The sequence below is a fragment of the Octopus bimaculoides genome, chromosome 1, assembly GCF_046866305.1.
Source record: "Octopus bimaculoides isolate indiv1 chromosome 1, ASM4686630v1, whole genome shotgun sequence".
Lineage (NCBI taxonomy): Eukaryota > Metazoa > Mollusca > Cephalopoda > Octopoda > Octopodidae > Octopus > Octopus bimaculoides.
In genome coordinates, this window is record NC_142928.1 from 66,069,606 (window position 1) to 66,092,513 (window position 22,908).

Consider the following 22,908-nt stretch of genomic DNA (forward strand, 5'->3'; position numbering starts at 1 on the left):
AGTACTGCCTAACTGGCCCTCATGCCGGTTGCATGTAAAAGCACCCACTACACTCTCAGAGTCGTTGGCATTAGGAAGGGCATCTAGCTGTAGAAACTCTGCCAGATCAGATTGGGGCCTTCTGCAGCCATTTGGCTTGCCAGTTCTCAGTCAAACCGTTCAACCCATGCTAGCATGGAAAGCGGACGTTAAATGATGATGTTTTAATTTAGATCTCTTTAAACAGGAAGTTTGTATCATAGAAGCAGAAGCAGTCGTAGACTGGTTGGTATCAAAAGCGTTAATAATAACAAAGTAATGTATAGTTTCAAAATACTTTTATTTTTGTCACACAAAATTCCAAATTCATATTTAATATTTCCATTTTCCTGAATATATGATTCATTTTCCCAACAAGAATTATTTTATTTTATTTATTAAATCAAGCCTTAACTTTTGAATCCGTTACTTGACACTATAATCTGTTTAAAAATTACTTAGCTGTAGAGCTAAAAACAAGTAAATAGATCAAATATCAGACACTTACTATTTAAATAAATTTGGAGTTCAAATCCAGGTAATTTATCGTGTATCTTTCAAAAACACTGAAATGCTAGGTGTTTACACTAATTTATATTTACATACCCTACTCCCAACCAACTCTAATTATCATTATGTGGAATGTGGCTTCATCATCATTTATTTTTCCCCTCAAAAGTTTACAAAATTTTATTCAGTTTTGAAGTTATTTTACAAATTTTCTTTGATTTAGTTAATTATTAATTAAAAGGCGTGGCTGTGTGGTAAGAAGCTTGCTTCCCAACCACATTGTTCTGGGTTCAGTCCCACCGCATGGCACCTTAGGCTAGTATCTTCTACCATAGCCTCAGTGTGAGTGGATTTGGTAGATGGAAACTAAAAGAAGCCCATCATATATATGTGTGTGTGTTTATCGCCCCCCCCCCACCAATACCACTTGACAGTTGATGCTGATGTGTTTATGTCCCCATAACTTAGTGGTTCGGCAAAAGACTGATGCAATACATACTAGTCTTACAAAGAACAAGTCCAGAAGTTGATTTCATCAACTAAAACCCTTTAAGGCGGTACTCCAGCATGGCCGCAGTCAAACGACTGAAACAAGTACAAGAATAGAAGAATAGGAAAAAAAAAAAAAAAAAACCCAATAGAGCAGAGCTTATTTTTTCAACTTTTACAAAATAATTTGATTCTTGTAACTTGAATTTAAATCTTTGTCAGGAAGAACTATAGAATTCAAAATGATCACTTCTGGAGGGATATGAACCTTAGAACCTGTAAAAGATTAAAAATAAATAAGATTAGCTAAGGCATATTTTGCAAGATAAATTTTCAACAAAACAGACAACAGAAGGTTTGTTTGAATTAGCATATTAGAAATGCCTTCAACCTGGATGCAAGCTGTATCTACTGCATAACATTTTAAGCAATTGTCTGGCTTTGGGCTTGCTAATATTTTGTGAGTGAAAATCATAGATGGAAATACAAGCCTGTTATGTGTGAGTCTGTGCATGATTGTGTATGTATTCATGTTTTCTCCTTGTCATGAAATTGTGTACTGCTCCAGTAAAGTTTCCTCTGATCCTTGCCAGCATGGACAGTAAAACAATGATGATAATGATAAAACTGTCACACTATTTGAGCTATATAGTTTTAACCTTTTAGCATTTAAACCAGCCACAATATTCTACCTGTTTTATGTTCAAAATGACCAAATTTGGCCTCTCATACCAAACTCACAATATAATTCTAAAAATTAACAGTTAATTCATCAAAATCTCAATGTAACGAAATAAAGCATGATTAATTCAAAACAATGTGAATAAATAAGCATTACATTCTACAGAGTAATCTGAATACTAAAGAGTTAAATAACTAAGCATGTGATCAGCACAGTGTTATGCAAATGACAGATAAATGCCCATCCACCAGATGATTCTAATAAGCTATTCCTAATAAGCACTTCTAATATGCTGGGTAAATTGAGACACAGAATTAAGTGTAGTGGAACACATGAAATGTTAATCCAATACTACATTTATCATTCATTTTGTTCCTACAGCTATTGAATATCTGTATTTTTATATTTCTTTCAGCTGTAACTGATAACTGGCACTCTGTCAATTACAACAACGAAGATTTTGGTTGATCTGATCAACGGAACAGCCTGCTCGTGAAATTAACGTGCATGTGGCTGAGCACTCCACAGACACATGTATCCTTAATGTAGTTCTCAGGGAGATTCAGTGTGACAAGGCTGGCCTTTTGAAATACAGGTACTACTCATTTTTGCCAGCTGAGTGGACTGGAGCAACGTGAAATAAAGTGTCTTGCTCAAGGACACAACACGTCACCAGGAATTGAATTCATGAACTTACAATCATAAGCTGAATACCATAACCACTAAGCCATTCACCTTTAGCTGTATGAGGCTGAATATTAGGTTTTAAACAGACAATATGGCAAAATCAAAGTGTTTTTTTGTAATTCACCTCAAAGTATAAACTATGCAATGTATATATCACCACTGATTTAAAATCCGCTTTTTCATGTATTTGAGTTTATTGGGGCAAATGTTCTACAGCTTGATGCCCTTCCCAATGCCAACCACTTTAAAGCATGTAAAGTGGCACTAGTGAGTTACCACATAGCCTGCAAAACTAAGAAGGCTTTCAAATGAGTGGGGTTACAGTAGTGAGGGAGGTGACTTTATACTATAGAATGAGGGGTGAAAGTGTGACAGAAGGGGCTAGAAAAGAACAGGTGGCAAGCTGGCAGAAATGTTAGCATGGTGGGTGAAATGCTTAGCGGTATTTCGTCTGCCATTACGTTAAGAGTTCAAATTCCGCCGAGGTCGACACAGCTTTTCAGATTATGAAAGAGAAGGTGGGTCAAACAGGAAAGAAAATAATAGTGGTCATGAGGTGTCAGGGTGGACCATCAAGATACAAGGAGAGCAGAAGTGAGTGAGGACAAAAGAACATAAAGTGTGGATGGGTAGAGGTAAGAGTGTAAGGGAGAATAAGAGATAGTTAAAGAATGGCTGACAGGGTGAATATAATTATTTCTACTCTAGGCACAAGGCCCTGAAAATTTTTGGGAAAGGGACTAGTCGATTACATCAACCCCAGTGTTTCACTGGTACTTAATTTATCGACCCTGAAAGGATGAAAGGCAAAGTCAACCTTGGTGGAATTTGAACTCAGAATGTAAAGGTGGACAAAATACTGCTAAGCATTTTGCCCGGCGTGCTAACAATTCTGCCAGCTTGCCGTTTTAGGGTGAATATAATGAAGAACAAGTGATGATAAGTTGGAGGGGTGACTAATGATACAAGAGCTGAGAGGTGGGGTGAGGAGGGCAGCGGAATAGCAATGAGAGGCTGAGACATGTGGTAGGCTGTAAGAGTGTTGAGCAGATATATGAAATAGGGAGAGGTGTATGATGGTAAAGGAGAGAAAATTTGGTGACTCAAGAAGGTGGTCAATGTATATTGTCAATATTAAGAAAGAAAGATGGATAACAAGTGAAATGGTATGGATTAGTAAGAAGGATAAGTTTATCAGAGAAAAGTTAGTGAAGTGTGAAGTTTTGATGACATTTAATTACAACAGCAGAATATTTAGCTGATAAATGGTAGGAATGACTAGAAGGTAAAACGGGTGGCAGCTGTGCACATTAGGCTTCCAGAATCTGTTTCACTGAGGTGGGCAAGTCTTCCTGATAACCAATTATCACCAGTCATCTTAGTCTTTTGTCATCTCCTCCATGAGGTTCTACATAAGGCACAGGTGTGACTGTATGGTTAAGAAGCTTGCTTCCTAACTGAGTGGATTTGGGAAACAGAAACTGAAGGAAGCCTATTCTGCATGTGTGTTGTATGCCCTTGTCTCAACATCGTGTGATGATTGTAAGCAATCATCAGTCATTTTCCAGTTTGAGGGAAAATATTACTTTGCTTGAAAAGAGGTGAGGGTTAGCAACAGGAAAGGTGTCTGGCCACAGAAAAATCTGCTTCAACAAATTCCACCTGACCCATGCAAGTACAGAAAATTGGACATTAAATGTTTTTTTTTTATGCATATAGTTTAATTTCTTTCTCAATAAAACTAAATTTCCTTAAAATAGTAAATTTAAATGAAGTAAAGAACAAAGAGCCAAGATTGATTATTATAAAAGATATTTACCTATGACTGTTATGGAAGGATTCAGTCTACCATCATCTGTAAATAAGGCTGGGATATCAAGCTTTGCAAAGGGTTTGTTTGGATTCGGGTCATTAGGAGTGCCTTCAACTCGGCTCCAAGCTCCTACAATACTGTTCCAACCGACAATGCTGTACAGAATACAACTGTGGTCCTGTTGAGATAATAGAGAGCTAAGTAATGTATGAATTTATATAGAAATCTATATAAAAATAAAAAAATTACATTATATTTCAAATTGGTTCTTTAATTTCATGATCTTACGTTTAAAAAGATCAAAGCACAGAAAGTTAATGAACACAAGAAATTACTGCTAATATATAATAAAACATATCTAGATTTTTCTAGATGTCCTGATTGCTGGGATTTAAGGCATGTAATAATATGATTTTAATTTAAATATGAGCATATCAACATGGACAACCTCAAGTAGATTGTATTTAGAAATTTAAACTTTTAGCATTTAAACCAGCCATATCTGACCGAAATATTTTGACATTTTAATGTTCAAACTGGCCTGATCCATCATCTCACACCTACTTTACAATGTTATAATAAAAATAAACAACCACATCACTGAAATCTTGAAGCTATGAGATAATGCATGATTAATTCAAAACAATGTGAATAAATAAACATCACATTTGACAAAGAAATTTGAATGCTAAAGGGTTAAACAAACACAGATTTGAAAATATTCATTTAATTTCCTTCTCAGCAAAACTAAACATTTAAAATAGTAAAGAACACTTGAAGAACTGCAATGGTTAAGAAGTTCACTTTGCATGGCACCATGGGCAAATGTCTTTTACCGTTGTCTTGCGTAAAGCAATATCTTGCAAGTGGAAATTAGTGGACAAAAACAATGTAGAACTTTGTCATTTGTGTGTGTGCGTGCGTAAACATAAGTGAGAAAATGCAAAAACTGATGCTCTTTGAATGAGGTCTTCTGCAATGTTTATTCTGCATCAAGTTACTTATTTTTGTATGTATATATATGTGTGTGTATATATATATATATATATATATATATACACACACACACACACACATATAGATGCTTGCTCACATGTGTATACATTTATATATCTTTTCTATTGTTTCAGTCATTGAATTGCAGCCTGCTGGGGCACTTCCTTGGAGGGTTTAGTCAAATGAATCAACCCCCAGTACTAATTTTTAAGTTTGGTACATATTGTATTAGTCTGTTTTGCTGAACAACTAACTTTTATGTAAACACTAACACTGGATGTCAAGTGGAACACACACACACACACACGACAGGCTTCTGCACAATAAGTGAATTCACTTACAAGGCACTTACTAGGGCTATAGTAGAGTACACTTAAAGTGCCATGCAGAGAGACTGGACCCAAAATCACATGGTCACCACTTGAGCTCCTTACCTAACCACATGGCCATGCTTTCACACACACACACACAGACACAAACTAAAAGTACTTACCTGGAGAACTGCATCTTCCAAAATAATCGATTCACGTAATCGGACACCAGCTTTCACTTTCACATTTTTACCAATTGTCACATTTGGTCCAACCTAGTGAAGAGAGAAAGATATAAATTAGAAGATGAGTAGTGTAAATGTAAGACACTGCCTTAACAGATTCCTCAGTTTCCAAATTCAATTGATAAAAAGGTATATAGCAAATCATGACATGACATTTTTTTTAAAAATTAGGTTAGGCATTGTCAATCTCCCTATGAATAAGATATTTAAAGCACTGCCAGACAAATGAGATTGATGTGACCAATGCCCACTCTGAATATCAGAACGTTTGCAACAGAGTAGACTTTGATCAAGGCACTAAACTAAATAGATGTTAAACTTGGTGTCATACTATGCTTCTCTCCCATTGTATCTTATGAACCTTGTGAATCATAGAAATTTTATTTCAACTTGTTTTTGAGAAATATATATATAAATAACAGGCAAAAAGAACTGACTGAAATGTAGAACCAACAAAAACCTCAAAGTTAATAGCACAATAGAATCCATACAAACTCTAGCAGTAATTTCTTCTCTAAACCATGGGCAAATGCAAACATGTTAAGAGTTTTTCTGTTATATTTCTTATGCTGCCTAATTTTTCTTTTTTTCCTATTTAATAATAGTTGGAACAAGATTACGTATCAATTGTTTAAAATCTCTAAGTCAATGTAAGTCAATCTGTCAGTAACATAATACCTATTCTTAGGAACATTATAGAGTATCTATCATTATCGACGGAGGGAAGGATGTTAGTGATGAAAAGGTAAGGTTTGGAGAAGTCAAATGGTTTCAACTGAAATCTGAAACTAGACTGCAGTGCTGGTTAACTGAAGGCTTAATTTTATTCAATAGCTCACGTTAGGAGATTAATGGTTAATTCAAAATCATAAGGAAGAAAGTTTGGTCAACAAACTCTTTTAACCTTGTCTAGCATGTTTAATAAAAAGAATATAGAACTAATCACTAAAACAACAAAACAATAATAACAGCACTGAGAAATGAAAGTAAACCTCAAGAACTTACAACACATGTAGGGTCTACTTGAGCAGTAGGGTGGATATAGACATCACCAATGATTTTTGGAGAATCTTCTGTATTCACAGCCAGCCTTTCAGGGTGGGTTTTATTATAAATGGCAAGATAATGGCGATTTGCATATACAGCAGCTCTAGAAAAAAAAAGAGACAGAAGAAAATGTTAACAAAGAAGGCAAACAACTGTAGCATCAACAAACAAATATATAGGGTACCATGAAATGTTTAATAAAGACCAAACTGTTGTGTGGCTAAATCTCTCAACTCAGGTAAGAATTTCTGATCTACTGTAAGGATTTTATTATGTTTTTGGTGCTGAACTCTTCAATTCCATATACTTTGTTTGGTCCAACTTTGGGAAATAACTAACTAATCTGGGAACATGAAATTTTCACTGATATACTAGCCATTCTCATCATGTCCTCATCATTTTACATTTGCATTCCATTCTGATATGCGTTGGGTTGGGCAGGTTGTTGTGGTCTTATTCCTTATTTGAAGTTACTACTCTGAGAAAATTTGGAGAAACATATCTTGCTCATACATTCTATTTTGGGCAGGCTGATTTCCTTTCCAAGCATCAAATAATTCACAGGTATATTGGGTGCACTTTATCATGGCATCACCACTACAGAAGTTATCATTTCCGTGACAACACTAAAAATTACCTTATACTGTGTTCATCGAACCGAATCCGACGACTGGCATCCATGCCAACCTCTCCTTCATTAGACACTAAACTCTGCTTGCAAAGACCTGTTGGGGGCAAGTGAAATCGTAATTGAACCATACTCGATGACTGGCACCTGCGCCAGTGGAGCATTAACAGCACTGTCCGAGCGTGTTCATTGCCAGAGCAGCTGTCTGGTTTCCGTGCTAGTGGCCCGTAAATAGCACCATTTGAGTGTAATCATTACCAGTGTTGCCTTCTAGCACTTTTGCTGGTGGCACATTAGAAAATCATTTGAGCGAGGTCGTTGCCAGTGCCGCTGGACTGGCTCCCATGCAGGTGGTACATAAAATACACCTTTTTGAGCGTGGCCGTTGCCAGTACGGTGTGACTGGCCCTCGTGCCAGTGGCATGTAAAAGCACCCACTACACTCTTGGAGTGGTTGGCATTAGGAAGGGCATCCAGCTGTAGAAACTATGCCAGATCAGACTGGAGCCTGGTGCAACCATCTGGTTCGCCAGTCCTCAGTCAAATCGTCCAACCCATGCCAGCATGGAAAGCAGACGTTAAACGATAATGATGATAAAGCAAAGTAAATACAAAATACAAAGACCAACAAAATTCCAAAGGACATTCACAGTTATTAATAGTATTGTTAGGCTGATGCTCAAAGAAGGAAAATAGTTATAGAGTAAAAGTTTAACATTTCAGACATAATCCTTTGATGGATACCAGTGGAAAGTCCAGGAGAGACTAGGAAGTGAGATCTCTTTTTCTAACTCCTTTCCTCCAGTATCTGATGTTGGAAATGTTATACTTTAATTCTACAACTTTATTTTCTTTCTTTGAATGTCAATCAAATAAATATCAACTGTGAACATCCCTTGGACTTTCATTGTTTTTTTGTTATTTGTATTTACTTTGCTTTATATATTTCCATTTCGACCAGTAAACAATGGGAAAGGTATTCATCTATCCCATCCAATTCCAAACGCAATATAGGAGGACTCTTTCGTTAGAAAAGTAACAGAAGTAACTGAGAAGAGAGATATGCCATTCCTCTCTGAGATATATCAGTGTAATAATTCATCATCATCGTTGTCGTTTAACGTCTGCTTTCCATGTTAGCATGGGTTGGACGATTTGACTGAGGACTGGTGAACCAGATGGTTACACCAGGCTCCAATCTGATTTGGCAGAGTTTCTACAGCTGGATGCCCTTCCTAACGCCAACCACTCCGAGAGTGTAGTTATTAGATAAAACAAACCGACCTCAACAGAACTCCCTAATCTCCTAGTTCTAACTACATAGACATTGTCAGTAGCTGCCACAAAGCAATTGCATTACATCAGTTAGACATTCAGTTACATTTGAGGCTAAACATGTATGACGTTCAGATTAAGTATTGACAAAAAGTAGAAAGGAAACCATCATCATCTTTTAACATCCATTCTCGATACTGGTAGAGAGCTGCCCAGGCTTCATTTGTTTGTTTGGCATGGTTTCTATAGCTGGATGCTCTTCCTGATGCCAACCACTTTACAGAGTGTACTGGGCGCTTTTACGTAACACTGACAAAGGGGCTTTTATGTGACACTGGCAGGGGCATTTTTACATGGCATCTGCATGGACACTTTTACGTGGCACTGGCACAAAAAAAACAAAAAAAAAAAAAAACATATGTAGGAACAAATTAAACAGATAATGCAGCAGCTTTTCCTTCAAATAATTCCCTACCTTTTTTGAATCACAGAACCATAAATTCTGGAGTTTCTTATTTACCATAACCAGTAATTAAAATACTCTCCTCAGCATCATTGGTTTTCACAACTACTTTTCCATGATGGTATAAATATTGGTTGGATTTAAAATAAAACAGTATCTGCTCACAAGATTTACTCTCATGTAATTTCAATTAAACCTCTGAAGCGTTAAGGTCTGTCTGGACTGATTTTGTAACCAATTACTATCCATTACTCACTCATGGTGATTTTTCATCTACTTTGGTATCACTAATTCACATCATATCCTCTAAACACCTCTAGTATCTAGTTGCTTTCTTAGCTCAGAATTAGATATAAATAACAGTGTATCTATTATATCCTATCCAATTAATACCAATGCTGACTTAGTAGTTTTAGTGACTACATTCTCTTCAGTTTAACTGAAGAATCAAATTGTTTTTTTAATAAGAAAATGGTTAATAAATAATATTATCTGTGAAATGAAAGGAAAATATAGAAAAACAACATACCCAGCCGACTTTATTTGACTCCAGAATTTGTTAGTGTGGCAAATATACAATTTTCCACTTCCTGCTAATGGTACGAAGACATCTTGTTCTAAACGTATCATTTCTCGAGACTGGACAGGATCATCAAGTCTAGAATTCATAGCAAAGTTAGAAATGAGTTGCTTGAAGAACAAGAAAATATACTGTATTTTCTGGCATATAAATTGAAATTTTCAGACCAAAATTTAAAGCCAAAAAAAAAACAAAAGGTAGGTTAATGTATATACCATGACAACTTTGGAGGGCCTAAAATTCCATGTGAAATGCAGCAGAATTTGGAAAGGGAATGATATTTGAATGCTTACACTATATATGTCTCTGTATGCCAGAAAATGTGATATTGATAATAAAACAAACTTTAAAATCTCTACAAAAGTGTTACAGGTTTAGACTATTAACACAACTATAGTACAAATTGTATTGTGTATGTGTACATGTTAAATAAAGCTATTATTTTAAAGTTCATTTAAGAATAATAACTGAACATTTACTGCTAGGGTGATTCAACACAGAGTAAAGTGAAATTTGACTGGCACCTGTTGACTGTTTCAATCAATCTCAATGAACAAGCGAATAAGTGAAACCTGAAGTCCCAATCAATTTGAATTTTACAACACACATACACACAGGCACGCATGCACACACACATCAAAATAAAAGAATGGATAAGTTTTTTGGTATTATTTATTCATCATTACACAGGTTTTATTTGCTAATAGTAGTTACAAAATTGTACATGTAGAAGAAATATGCAAGACAGCCAATTAGAAATTAGAATCATATAATTTTGTAATTCCTATTAGCAAATAAAATGTGTAATGGTGAATAAATAATACAAAAATGCTTTCCAACCTCCTGTTCTGATATGTAATTAGTCTGCAAAAAGTATTTTCCAGAATTATCAACTCTTATGCATATCTCACACAAATACAATGTCTATATATGATTTTAGATTATTGGGATAAATAGATGTGCTTAAAGAGGAAGGACACAGCTTATATTTTAACCTTATCTACATAATATATATATATAGTATTCCCAGTATATACAGCTGGTTATGCTGTACAACTACTACTGGTAGAACTCCACATTGAATACCAGTCTTCCTATAAGCAGTATGATTACTACTGTATTCAGTAGTGTTGCTGGTTATGATATAAAGAGCAAATATAGGGAAAAGAACGACAAACACCAGATGTAGTTTATATCATTTGTTTCCTATGCACATTTCAGCACTGTGGCTATTTGCATCCTTTGTAGTGGGTGGTTATCATGCAATTGGATGCAGATCCACAACAAATCTTCAATGGAACAACTTTATTACATTATGTTAGATAGTCTTGTGCTAGTTTCAGTTTTAACGAGGCACATCCCTTGTTATATGATGGTAATTGGAGATAACTAATTGTGTAATGCAAGCTACATTTCCAATCAAAGCTATTATTTTTTTACCCTGCTCATGCTTCTACAAAAAAGGCAAAAACAAAACAATTTTCATCATCCTAGCCCCCTGAATTCAATGTAGTTGGTCATTCTTGTACATGAATATCTCTAATCTGAAGAATCTTTCAATATAAACAATGCTTCAAACATAATTACATTTGGCTTGCAGAAAAGATTTCAGAAGCAGATATACACACCATATCTACTCTGCCTGCAACGGAGGTAAAAGAAATTCTACCTTACTCTCCAAAAAATATCATTTAGAATTTGAAAGAGAATGGAATTAATAATACAGCAATCAGCTATAGTCAAGGCTGCATGTTAATGGCTTCACCTTTGTTCGACTAAGTACATGTAGCTTTTTGAAATGCTTGATTTTGTGGCTACTATTGTCTAGTCTCAGGTCAGCCCTCATAAAGTAGATTTACTATCAATCAAAGTCATTGCAGCTGTGACCATCCAAATTTTTTTTGAGGCACAGTGAACTCCTGAAACATTATGCAACATGACCTACTTTTCTAAGATACTAGGGTGTAATTTGTGGAAGATTTGGTTCTTATTTCTAGCAGATGTAACCAATATCAAAATGAAGATATAAATAAACAACTGCTAAAGAACCACTTATAAATACAAGTGGAATAAAATTCCATTCTTGACTAAAAGTGGCTATTGCTAGAGCACATAATTACAGCAGTTCTTTTTTCAGGATGGTAGAGTCAACCATCAACAGATCAATGGCATTAAAGTAGGCAAAGGTACAAAATTCATTCCTCTTAAGAAGTAAAATACTATTCATCATCATCATCATCATCGTTTAATGTCTGCTTTCCATGCTAGCATGGGTTGGACGATTTGACTGAGGACTGGTGGACCAGGTGGCTACACCAGGCTCCAATCTGATTTGGCAGAGTTTCTACAGCTGGATGCCCTTCCTAATGCCAACCACTCCGAGAATGTAGTGGGTGCTTGTACGTGCTGCCGGCATGAGGGCCAGTCAGGCGGTACCGGCAACGGCCACGCTCAAAATGGTGTATTTTACGTGCCACCTGCACAGGAGCCAGTCCAGTGGTACTGGCAGCGATCTCGCTTGAATGTCTTTTCACGTGCCACTGGCACAAGTGCCAGGAAGGTGACTAAACCATAACATCTGAAGTAACGATGGATTGAAGCTTTGGTTTTGAATAAGTGAATACACAGGCATATATATCATTCATCTGTGTGTGTGTGTGTGTGTGTAAAACATACTTATAGACAAATACATCATCATTGTTTTAGCATGTTTTTCCAAGTTGGATTGGGTGGCCTTCCCATATTGCTTATTACCAATTTGCTCTTACATCACATCTTATTGAGGATCAGCATTCCTCTGGTTGTCACATGTATGCTGCACTACAGAGCATTTGTTTACTGGAGAAAGTAAATGTCACCATCTTTTGCTATACACTCTAATGCTAGAAGTGAGTAGATTCTGATCAATGATTCTGTTCAATCTGCTGGCAAAGAAGCCAACCATACTGTTAGCTGTATGATATTATGGGTCCAAAAATTTAATCCTGCATACCTGATATACAACACACACACACACAAAGAGTTTATTTCTTACAGAAACAATGTATCTTCAAATATAATTTTGAAAAATAATCACAGAAAAGTAAGACAACAGTGAATAACAAAGCAGTGCACAACAGCTATGTTACAACAGAGTACACTAATTTACAGTCTATATTGCTAATGGTACCAGTTACTAATGCCAGCAGTGAAACCACAATAACTGTGTAACCCACTAGGATTAAAACATAATTATAATTACATATCTAGAACCAATTATTCAATTCCACTCTCCCTCCACCTGACTAAAAAATTTACAAATAAGAAAAACTGATACTAGCACAATATAATAGAACATGAAGTGGATTTAGCTTTTGACTAATTGTTTATAGATCTTGAATTCAATTCCACTATAGGGATTCATCATATGATTTAGGCAATACACTCATTCTGCAGATCACTTGGTAATTATACCATACCAGTACTCGACTGGTGTGCAAGCCAAATGAAAGAGTTGTTTATTTCTAATTCACATGACACCATAAAATCAGAGGTACCTTAGGATTTAGAAGCTGCAAGCCCAATACTAATTCTGGTATTCACTTATACTTGTTTAAATATGAATAACAAAAAAATAATAATCAGACAGCTGCATACTATCTAGGAATTTATAGTAAATGAAAATTTAATTATCAAAATATTAATTACTAAGCAAAGACTTCAGAAATCTAGTCATGAATTTCTGAAATTCTCATTGTTAAATTCCAGTTGTTATAGTGCTATAGACAAATCCTTCCAAGACGGGGCACTAATCTATCAAAAACACCTCTTGCAGAACTTCAAGTACTTATTTTGAAAAGCTAGGTCAAGTGAAGTATATAACAGAAAGCAGCCTGCTTAAATTCTCACTAATATGAGGTTTCTCGATGGTTGCTTGGCCAGTTAGAACTAGCAGTCAAATCTCCCTCAACTCATGTCATAACATCATGGATTATGTAGTCTTGAGTAAACTACTTTTAGAAAATAAAAGATGATCATGGCTTAAATGTCATTGATCAAAGGTGAGACTGACCTAGGTTGATTTATGACTAAATATTTGTTTTTCTCAATAATTTAATCAGAAAAGGAAGGACAGTACTAATGACATACAGGAAAGGAAGATCTTGCTAACCCAAGACCATGTTTGAATGCCTGCAACAGAATGGATACCACTAAAAGCTTTTACGAGTGAGGTGGTGGTGTTAAACTGGGCAACAAATTAAGTCTACAACAACACATTAAAATGCTTGTTACAGAGCATTTGAAAACATGCTCTGTACAATATCTTATCTACTTAACTAAATGACTCAAAAGTTCTTAACTAAAATAGAAAATAAATTAAGAACTAATTCATAGACTATTAACCTCAGTTTGTACCCCACCCCCACACACCCTACAAAATAATGTATTTATTTATATTTACAAATAAGTACACAAGATATCTCTTAAAGTTCCTTCTCTCAGAATTACCAATATGTTACAGACAAACTAATGGGAAATATTTTGTCACTTAGGATCAAAACAGCTATTTTTCACTGCTGGCTTCAGTATATGTGATTAGGTAACAGGAAAGAATTGGTTTAACTGAAAACGCATGCAAGATATAACAAGAGACAACAAACAAGTTGCATACAAGAATTACCAAATCGATCAAATCTAGTATTAGGTTAAACAAAAGCATTTTTTACGTGTTTTGAGTGCTGAAGTTCTTAATTTTGGCACTGTTATTAATTATAAACAGGATGTTACTTAAAAAAGGAAAAGAAGAAAAAATGTTTTAATAATAACAAATATATATTAACAATTATTATGAACAATTAATCTATATATATGTTTACTGCTGACTTGAAAATTTTCCCCATTTACAAGTTTCAGGTATTAAACCATAACCACTCAGAGCTACCCAGTGCTCTGTAGTGTGAAGTGTATGTTTGGAATGGAGCACCCCAGAGTTACTTGAACTTAGATGGTAAAGGGAAATAACGATTCTGATGGTTCTATCATTCAACTATATTTTATATTCTGAGTTTAAATCCAGTTGAGGTCATCACTGACTTTAACAGATCAAATCCTGCCAAGGCTAACTTTGCTTTCATCCTTCTGGGCTTGATAAAGCACAAACCAAACACTATGGTAAACTCTTATTCCCACTTCACTCTCTCCATCAGTATCAGCTATATTGTGCTGTAAATGAATTGTAGGATGACCCACTCAGTGCCCTCTTCTTTCAAAAGACGGGAGAAAGTTGTCCCAGAGGCTAGTAACCATCTTTAATGTAACAAACTACAAAAATATGATCCAAAGGAACCGTAGACACTTGGGTGTGGAGTGACTGATATGCTATACAGAAGAGAATTGTTGAAAAGGTCAAAAAGAAATGAAAATTGAATTGACTCCAAGCTGGTACTTAATATTTACACTACCACCCCTGCAGAGGGATGGAAGATTGTGTCAATTTTGGTGGAATGTGAACATGAAACATAGAATATCTTTAAAAAAAAAATCATAAATCACTTGTTTTTTATAATTCACCTCTAATAATAATATTGGTTTCAAATTTTGGTACAAGGCGAGCAAGTTTAGGGAAAGAGATAAGTTGACTACATCAACCCCAGTCCTCAACTAGTACTTATTTTATTAACCCCCAAAAGGTTGAAAGGCACAGTCAACCTCAGCAGAATTTGAACTCAGAACATGAAGATGGATGAAATGTCACTGAGCATTTTGCCTGGAGTGCCTAATGATTCTGTCAGCTTGCCACCTTAGCTCTAATAATAATATTAATTATAATAATGATTTCTTACATTTACATTTTGAGGAAGTATAAAAAAAAGAGAGATGAACTATGTGAACTCAAAAGTTAATAGTGGTTGTACTTAATACTACAAAACAAATTAGTTCAGCTCTCTACAACTTGGTATCACTCTATAACCTAAATATTAATTATTTCTAGCATAGGCACAAAGCTGGAAATTTGGGAGAGTTGGTTTGTTGATACCATAAGCCCCAGCACTCGAATGAAAGGCAAAGTTGAACTCAGAATGAAAAGACAAGGAAGAAATACTGCAAAGCATTTTTCTTGATATTTCAAATTTTGGCACAAGGCCAACAATTTTAGGGGAGGGTGTAAATCAATTACATCAACCCAAGTGCTCAACTGATATTTATTTTACCAACCCTGAAAATATGAAAGGCAAAGTTGACCTTGACAGAATTTGAACTCAGAATATAGAGCCAGACAAAATGCCACTAAACATCTGGCCCAATGTGCTAATGCTTCATCTTTGTCACCACCTTACTTAATAATAATCATAATAAAATTTAGTTTGATATTTCCTCACCAGACTAGCCATTAAAAGTAATTATTTAACAGACTATTATAATATATTATGATGAACTTCAACTCAGGTGGTTTCTTGAAGGTGAGTGAATTTTCTTTATTTTAATTAATGTGTCTGTGAATCTGGGTGCATAGGTTACTTCAAACAGGTTAATACAAATTCAAAGATATTCGTACCCAAATTCCATGTCCAACGGTATACGACTAATTCACAAAATAAAGGAAACAATATAAAAAGAAAGAGAAAGTTATAAATAAATATATATACACACACACATCTATATATATATATATATATATATATATATATATATATATATACATACACACGCACACAAATATTTTTATATGTATGATGTACATGTATATATGTGTGGCTGTGTGGTTAAGAAGTTTTTCTCCATCATTTGGCACACATAGCAACACAGAAAGGCACTCATTTTTGTGGTAGTGTATATCATTAATGCATATTGATTTAGTCATATATTGATGTGTGTGGTCATGCATAGATAGTTAACTTCACTATTGCAAGTACAAGGAGAAATACTGTACTCCTACAATATTTTTCCTTACATGAGGCCAGAGATTGAGAAGATCTCTCAGCAGAAGGCCAATACCACTGATACGTAATCCCATATCTACTTCTCTATCAGTTTCTAACTGGAAGAACAGGGTTTCCACACGCAGTCATTAGTAGTCATTAACGTTCACCAGAGCCATTTACACAGTCAAAGTAGTCATTAGCAATAATTTATGAGTCGTGGCTCCTTTTCTACCATAAAATTATAAATGAAAATTACTCATATTCACTGTGAATCCAGTGGGCAATTCTCCCTGCTATATAACAACATGCAAACCCACGTGTGAGAGAAACACTCTCTCACACCTTATCTCTATTCAATCTCCACTCCAACCCACAGTATGTCTGCTCATTTGTATGCATGTAGAACTCCTACTCCCACCACTTCAATCATCTCTCACTCAACAACAAGGTTTTACATTTTATCTTGCTCAAATTCCCCTAAATTAATCTGCTGTTTCAATCACTTTCTGAAGTTTTCTACTCAGAAGAGTTTGTTTTAACTATTTGTCATCCTTCATCAAGAACACCCATCGCATATTGACTTCCTCTGAAGCCATTGTCTATGCTGACTGCAATGAACAGAAGTCCTCTTGGCTCTCACATTCCTCTACTCCAATGCAGAAGCTGAACATTCTACCATTCTAAAATCTTTGTAATAATTAGTATCATCTGTTAAACATTTTCCTGATCATCAGAGACACATCAATCGTCCTTGATTTCTTTCTCATCTCTAAATTCAGCCTGTACCAAACTCCCAATATTACTTAATGTATTAACATACTACACAATATCCCTTCCCAAATTTTATAGTAATTCAAGTCAGTACTGATGTGGCTCTCTCTGACCCATACTATCAACTCTGGTGTAGTCAAAGTTTAGTTATGTCTCTGATAGTATACCTCCTATACATCAGTGACCTTATTGCTGCTACACCCATTTCCATGCTAATGCTGCCACTCTACACTCCTCTTTAACTGACTGCATACGCAAGCAACCCAGACATCTCATGTTAAAGCTTCTATGAGCAAAGACCTACCAATGGAGACATGACAATCTACTGTCTTTCAAACAGCAGTAAGATACAATTGCTGTTCATAACCAGGAAAGTGTCTTGTATTTCACTCTATCTTAACTATGTAAATGCAAATCTTCACAGATGCTACAAAAACTACATCTCACAACCTCTGATCTTGCCTACATAACTACATCCTAAAAACTTTTTTATTTCACTGGTCTTTAAAAACATACAGCTACAAGACATATAGGGAATGTAAACACCACATAACTGTTTTGCTCAGATAGTGTCATGCAAAGACAGAATACCAATTTACATTCACATGATGGAATTCTATACAGTTTCCTCTACCAATTTCACTCATAGGGCCTTGATCAGTTTTGAGGTCATAGGAGAAGACACTATCTGAAGGTGGCATGCAGTGGGATACAACCTGAAACAAACACACACAGCCGTCCTGTGCCTAAGTGTGCATGTATAGATGGATCTAAGTGTGATTATATGAGTGTGTGTAAATGTGTATGTGGCAATGTGTATCAGTCTGTTGTTTCAGTGACTGAGTGATGATGAGATGTTGAAATACCAAAGATGGTAAATTCATGTTCTTTTGTTTTTGTTTGTTTATTTGTTATATCTTTAAAGAAAAATTCACTGTTATCTGAAATTTGCAAGTGGAAACAGAAAAAAATAAAGAAAAACATTCTTTTTATCAAACTGAATTTTTCCAATTGTACTTTTAATGGGAACATTTTAGTTTATCAAAACTAAAAATATAATTTACAAAAGAATTGCAATCCAAATTAACATCCTTGTGAGATATTGATTAAAATAATAGTAAACTTTTAATTGTCTCAGTATCAATCTGGTTGAGAAAAGAAAAAGACAAAACGTAAAAAAAAACAAAAAAACAACCTCACTACTTGCATACATAAATGTCAGAGCAAACACTTCATGCAAACTTCAAAATTTATAGACCTATTTAACCCATGCTAAAATTGAAAAATTAAAGATATAAAATAAATATAAAAAATAAAAAAGAAATAATAAGTGCAAAAAAATGTTAATAAACTTTACACTGCACTGTTTAAAAATACATACTTATAGCTATCCTTGGCATTCTTCTTGAAGGCAGTTTCTATTGCTTGGAAAATTTCTGGATTAAAGAGGTAAATCCCACAGTTTATGATATTACTAACAAATGTCTCTGGCTTTTCAACATAATGTAAGACCTACAATGTAAAGAAAAAGAGGAAGACAATTGTAAATAAAACCAAGTATTTAATTTACATTTTTCATATAAACCTCTCTCTCATTGTATCTTTTTTTACGATACAAAGCTATAAGTTTTAAAGTATTCAAATCTAATTTAAAATCTTCCATATTTTATATCAGAACAGGCATATTATGTTATGTTCTGAAGATCAGCTAAATAAAGAAAAAGTTATCTTTCTAAATCTCTCTATTCTAGTTTATGGTAATGGAAGGTATAATTCATCTATCCAAAGAAAAACTCTAGCAATTTCAACTCTCTACAAATTCATAGCCTGATCTTAGCATCTTTATTTTATTTTCAAACATTTAGAACTATTTTAGATAGTTCTAAATATTTCGTTTTTTTTTTTAGAAGTCCACTTTTCCATGCTCGCATGGATCAGATGGAAGTTGTTGACAGATTTTATGTGGCTGAATGCCTTTCTTATCACAAGCCCTCACCTGTTTCCAAGTTAATATTTCTCCATGGCCAAACATGTTTTCAAAGAAGACTGCAAACAAAGGACATATCTGTGTCTTAACCCAACAGACTCCATATTAAACAGCTTGCCTAAGCCTTCATCCCCAGAACTACAATCTTTTACAACTTCATCATAACGCACATTTCATCTTTCACCCCCATCCACTCCCATTATCAAACACCGACCAGAAGTTTAAGGTGAACATAAAACATATTCAAAGAATGAGGAGTACTTTCTTCCTCACACTAATTAATAGTAATATAATTAGTATATCAAATTATTTTGATTTTGTATTTGGTTTGCAAGAGGAAATCATGTGTTGAAAGAGATTTTAGTGTATCTCAGTTGAGTCATTATGCCAATAATAAACACATGCACCAGCTGTATTTCATTTCTTTTATTATTATAATCCAGACCTGGAGAAGAGAGGGAAGGCGATTTTATGAAGTTATGAATGGCAACAAAAGGACTGATGAACCTAACTGATTGACTAATTCACTAAACAACTAATCAAACATTAGATTAACTAACTGGTTCGATGACTAATTAGTTGACAATAATAGTATAAGAAGTGAAACAGAACCAGTGTGAGTGTGTTTATTATTGACCTCATGACCCTCTGAAGATACAACAATATCAAATTAGTAAAAATCTAGCACAAAATGGCAAGGGCCATCAAACGGAATTATGTTGTAGGAGTGCTAAGTCTAAGCCTGAACCAAAATTTTGACTCCACTATCACCTCACAAAACCACAAACTTAAAAATAACAAAAAGCAAATGATGGAACCTCTTTATGGTTACTTAAGTTGTGAAAAATACTAACTAAATCTCCTTCAAATCATATCCTACCATTTTAAAACAAGGACACACTATAGATGATAATACACAATATCTGAAGGAAAGACAGAATGGTCATAGGTCTGCTCTATCAAGTTGACATGAAGCTAAATAATAAAACAAAAATTAATTGCAAATAATGCAGTGACCAGCACAAAATATGAATCATTCACCAATCAGACTATAGGTTAAGCTTTGTGAACTTACATACTTTTTCAGTGGAGTAGTTGAAAGAAAAAGAAAACAAATTGAATAGATTATCATAATACAAAAGACTTACAGTAATATTATTGATAACGTTAATATTGATTATGTTTTTATTATAGAAGAGGCTGTACAGCCCATGGAAACTTCTCACAAACACAATAATACACATACACATTCATACTGGCTACCAACCTCATGTGTTGCTTTTCCTTCTACCATGCTGCCAAACCTTAAAGATTGTTGTCGTGTAGCCTGAAAATATGAAATATCAAGTAAATAATAATAAAACAACCAAAAAACACTTGGAAATTGATGGAAGAAATGAAGAAAATTAAATTTTAAAAATCTGGCAGTAATTAAATATGTCTCATAAAATGTTGACATACAACAGTATATCTATCTTAAGTTTTGCTTTTATTTTCCATTTTAAAAATATCTAATAATCTATAAAGAGAAACCAACTTTAAATTTTTTTCATTAATTTAATTAAGGTGGCAAGGTGGCTGAATCGTTAGCACACTGGACAAAATGCTTAGTGGTATTTCATCCAGCTTTATGTTCTGAGTTCAAATTCTGCTGAGGTTGATTTTGCTCTTCATCCTTTTGGGATCAATAAGTACCAGTTGAGTACTGTGAGGTCCATGAAATCGACTTACCCCTTCCTTTTCAATGGCCATTCTTATGCGATTGGCTTTTAGTGAAAGAGGGAGTTTGACACTGCTGCCCTCTTGTGAGTTTCTTGCTGTGATATAGGTTCATCTGGGCCCTTGGACAGCAGAAAATCAAGTTGTTTCTTGAAAACATCTCCATGAAGATCCCTTGAATCCCAAACTACTGCAGTGCATGGTCCTAATTCTAGATGGGATAGCTGGGACCTTTGGAACAGTAAAGTGACGTCCAGTTCAGGGGTTAGTATAGCTCTTGATGTTAAAGTTTGGAGCCAACCTCTCCAGGATCTTCCATACATATTTCACTGCATACCTCTCCCATCTTTGCTCCAGGGAGTAGTAACATGATTAGAAAACAAAAACTTTATTTCCAAATTTAACATCTTTTAATTAAAACTTGAGTCGAAAAGAGATGAAATAAATTCTAATAGAACAAAAAATATCTTATCCATATCTGTATGTTTTGCTTCTAAAATTAGAGAAATTTCCATTGGCAAAAATACGCACAATTATTGTGAGATTAAATTGGAAGAGTACTGACCACTAACAGAAAAGACTTCAAAACCATAAAGCCATCTGTTGTTCTAAATTCAAGAACAAGGGACGTAATTCTGCTTGTCTCAGTCTGACTAGCAACACGTTCCTCTATCTAGAACTTCCCAGTAGGGAAAAAGTAATATTGCCAGACCACCTGATGTCTATTTATGATAACTCATTAAATTGATGTAATAAAAAATCGAGTGTTCTGCCATGAAGCATGATAAAATGTTAACTAAAAATAACATTGTGCAGATAGTCTAGCATGGCTTTCTGAAAGGCGTATAATGTTTGAAGGAAAACTCATTATACAGGAATATATTTTTGTTGATTTAATTTTAAAGTCTATTTTTGCAACTAATAGAAAACTTTAAAAACACCTAATTATGGTGATGATGAAGACGATTACTTTTCATCATCATCGTCGTTTAACGTCCACTTTCCATGCTAGCATGGGTTGGACGATTTGACTGAGGACTGGTGGACCAGGAGGCGACACCAGGCTCCAATCTGATTTGGTAGAGTTTCTACAGCTGGATGCCCTTCCTAATGCCAACCATTCCGGGAGTGTAGTGGGTGCTTTTACGTGCCACCGGCATGAGGGCCAGTCAGGCGGGTATTGGCAACGGCCACGCTCAGCGGGTACTGGCAACAAGAATAAAATAGAAGTTTTGGTGTTGGTGCTTATTTCAAAGCCAAGCCTTTTAAAAATTTTGCTAGCTTTTAGGAATAATTATATTATGCAAAATAAAAGGTTTCACAGTAAAAATTGTTTTTAATTATCGCATGGATGATGGTACGCTTGCATTAAATGAGGATGCAAAGAAAGAGGTCTGGAGATGCCACTACGATAGATTGCTTAATAAAGAGAATGAATGGGAGAAAGAGAGCCTGCCTTATGTCGACCCAATAGAGGGACCAGCTATCCGAGTTGATAGTACCAGGGTAGATAAAGCAATTAAGAGTATGAAGACCGGGAAAGCCCCCGGCCCATCAGGAATCACTGCAGAGATGCTCAAAATATCTGGCAGTGTTGGCTATAGCCTAGTCACCCGTATTACGAACCAGGTGATACACGAAGGAGTCATACCCTATGACTGGTGTAGCAGCATCATAGTCAACTGCTACAAAGGTAAAGGGGACGCTTTAGATACAAATAATTACAGAGGCATCAAGCTGTTAGATCAGGTTATGAAAGTTACAGAGAGGGTCATAGCCCAACTA

The 22,908-nt window shown here is 35.0% G+C and overlaps 1 protein-coding gene across 2 annotated transcripts in view; it reads right to left on the reverse strand.

The window, feature by feature from the left end:
• Positions 1 to 302: 302 nt before the first annotated feature.
• Positions 303 to 22,908, reverse strand: part of LOC106870705 (mannose-1-phosphate guanylyltransferase regulatory subunit alpha-A) — a 32,929-nt gene continuing 10,323 nt past the window's right edge. The window contains exons 5-12 of one of the 2 annotated variants that reach the window (XM_014916884.3): positions 20,672 to 20,731; positions 18,799 to 18,929; positions 16,280 to 16,306; positions 9,694 to 9,822; positions 6,757 to 6,901; positions 5,689 to 5,781; positions 4,206 to 4,377; positions 303 to 1,293 (exon numbers count right to left, since the gene is read on the reverse strand). In XM_014916884.3, coding sequence (XP_014772370.1) covers positions 1,193 to 1,293; positions 4,206 to 4,377; positions 5,689 to 5,781; positions 6,757 to 6,901; positions 9,694 to 9,822; positions 16,280 to 16,306; positions 18,799 to 18,929; positions 20,672 to 20,731 — 858 coding nt within the window. In that variant the 3' untranslated portion in view covers positions 303 to 1,192. The remainder of the gene's footprint in view (positions 1,294 to 4,205; positions 4,378 to 5,688; positions 5,782 to 6,756; positions 6,902 to 9,693; positions 9,823 to 16,279; positions 16,307 to 18,798; positions 18,930 to 20,671; positions 20,732 to 22,908) is intronic. The other variant, XM_014916891.3, reaches the window with a different exon arrangement.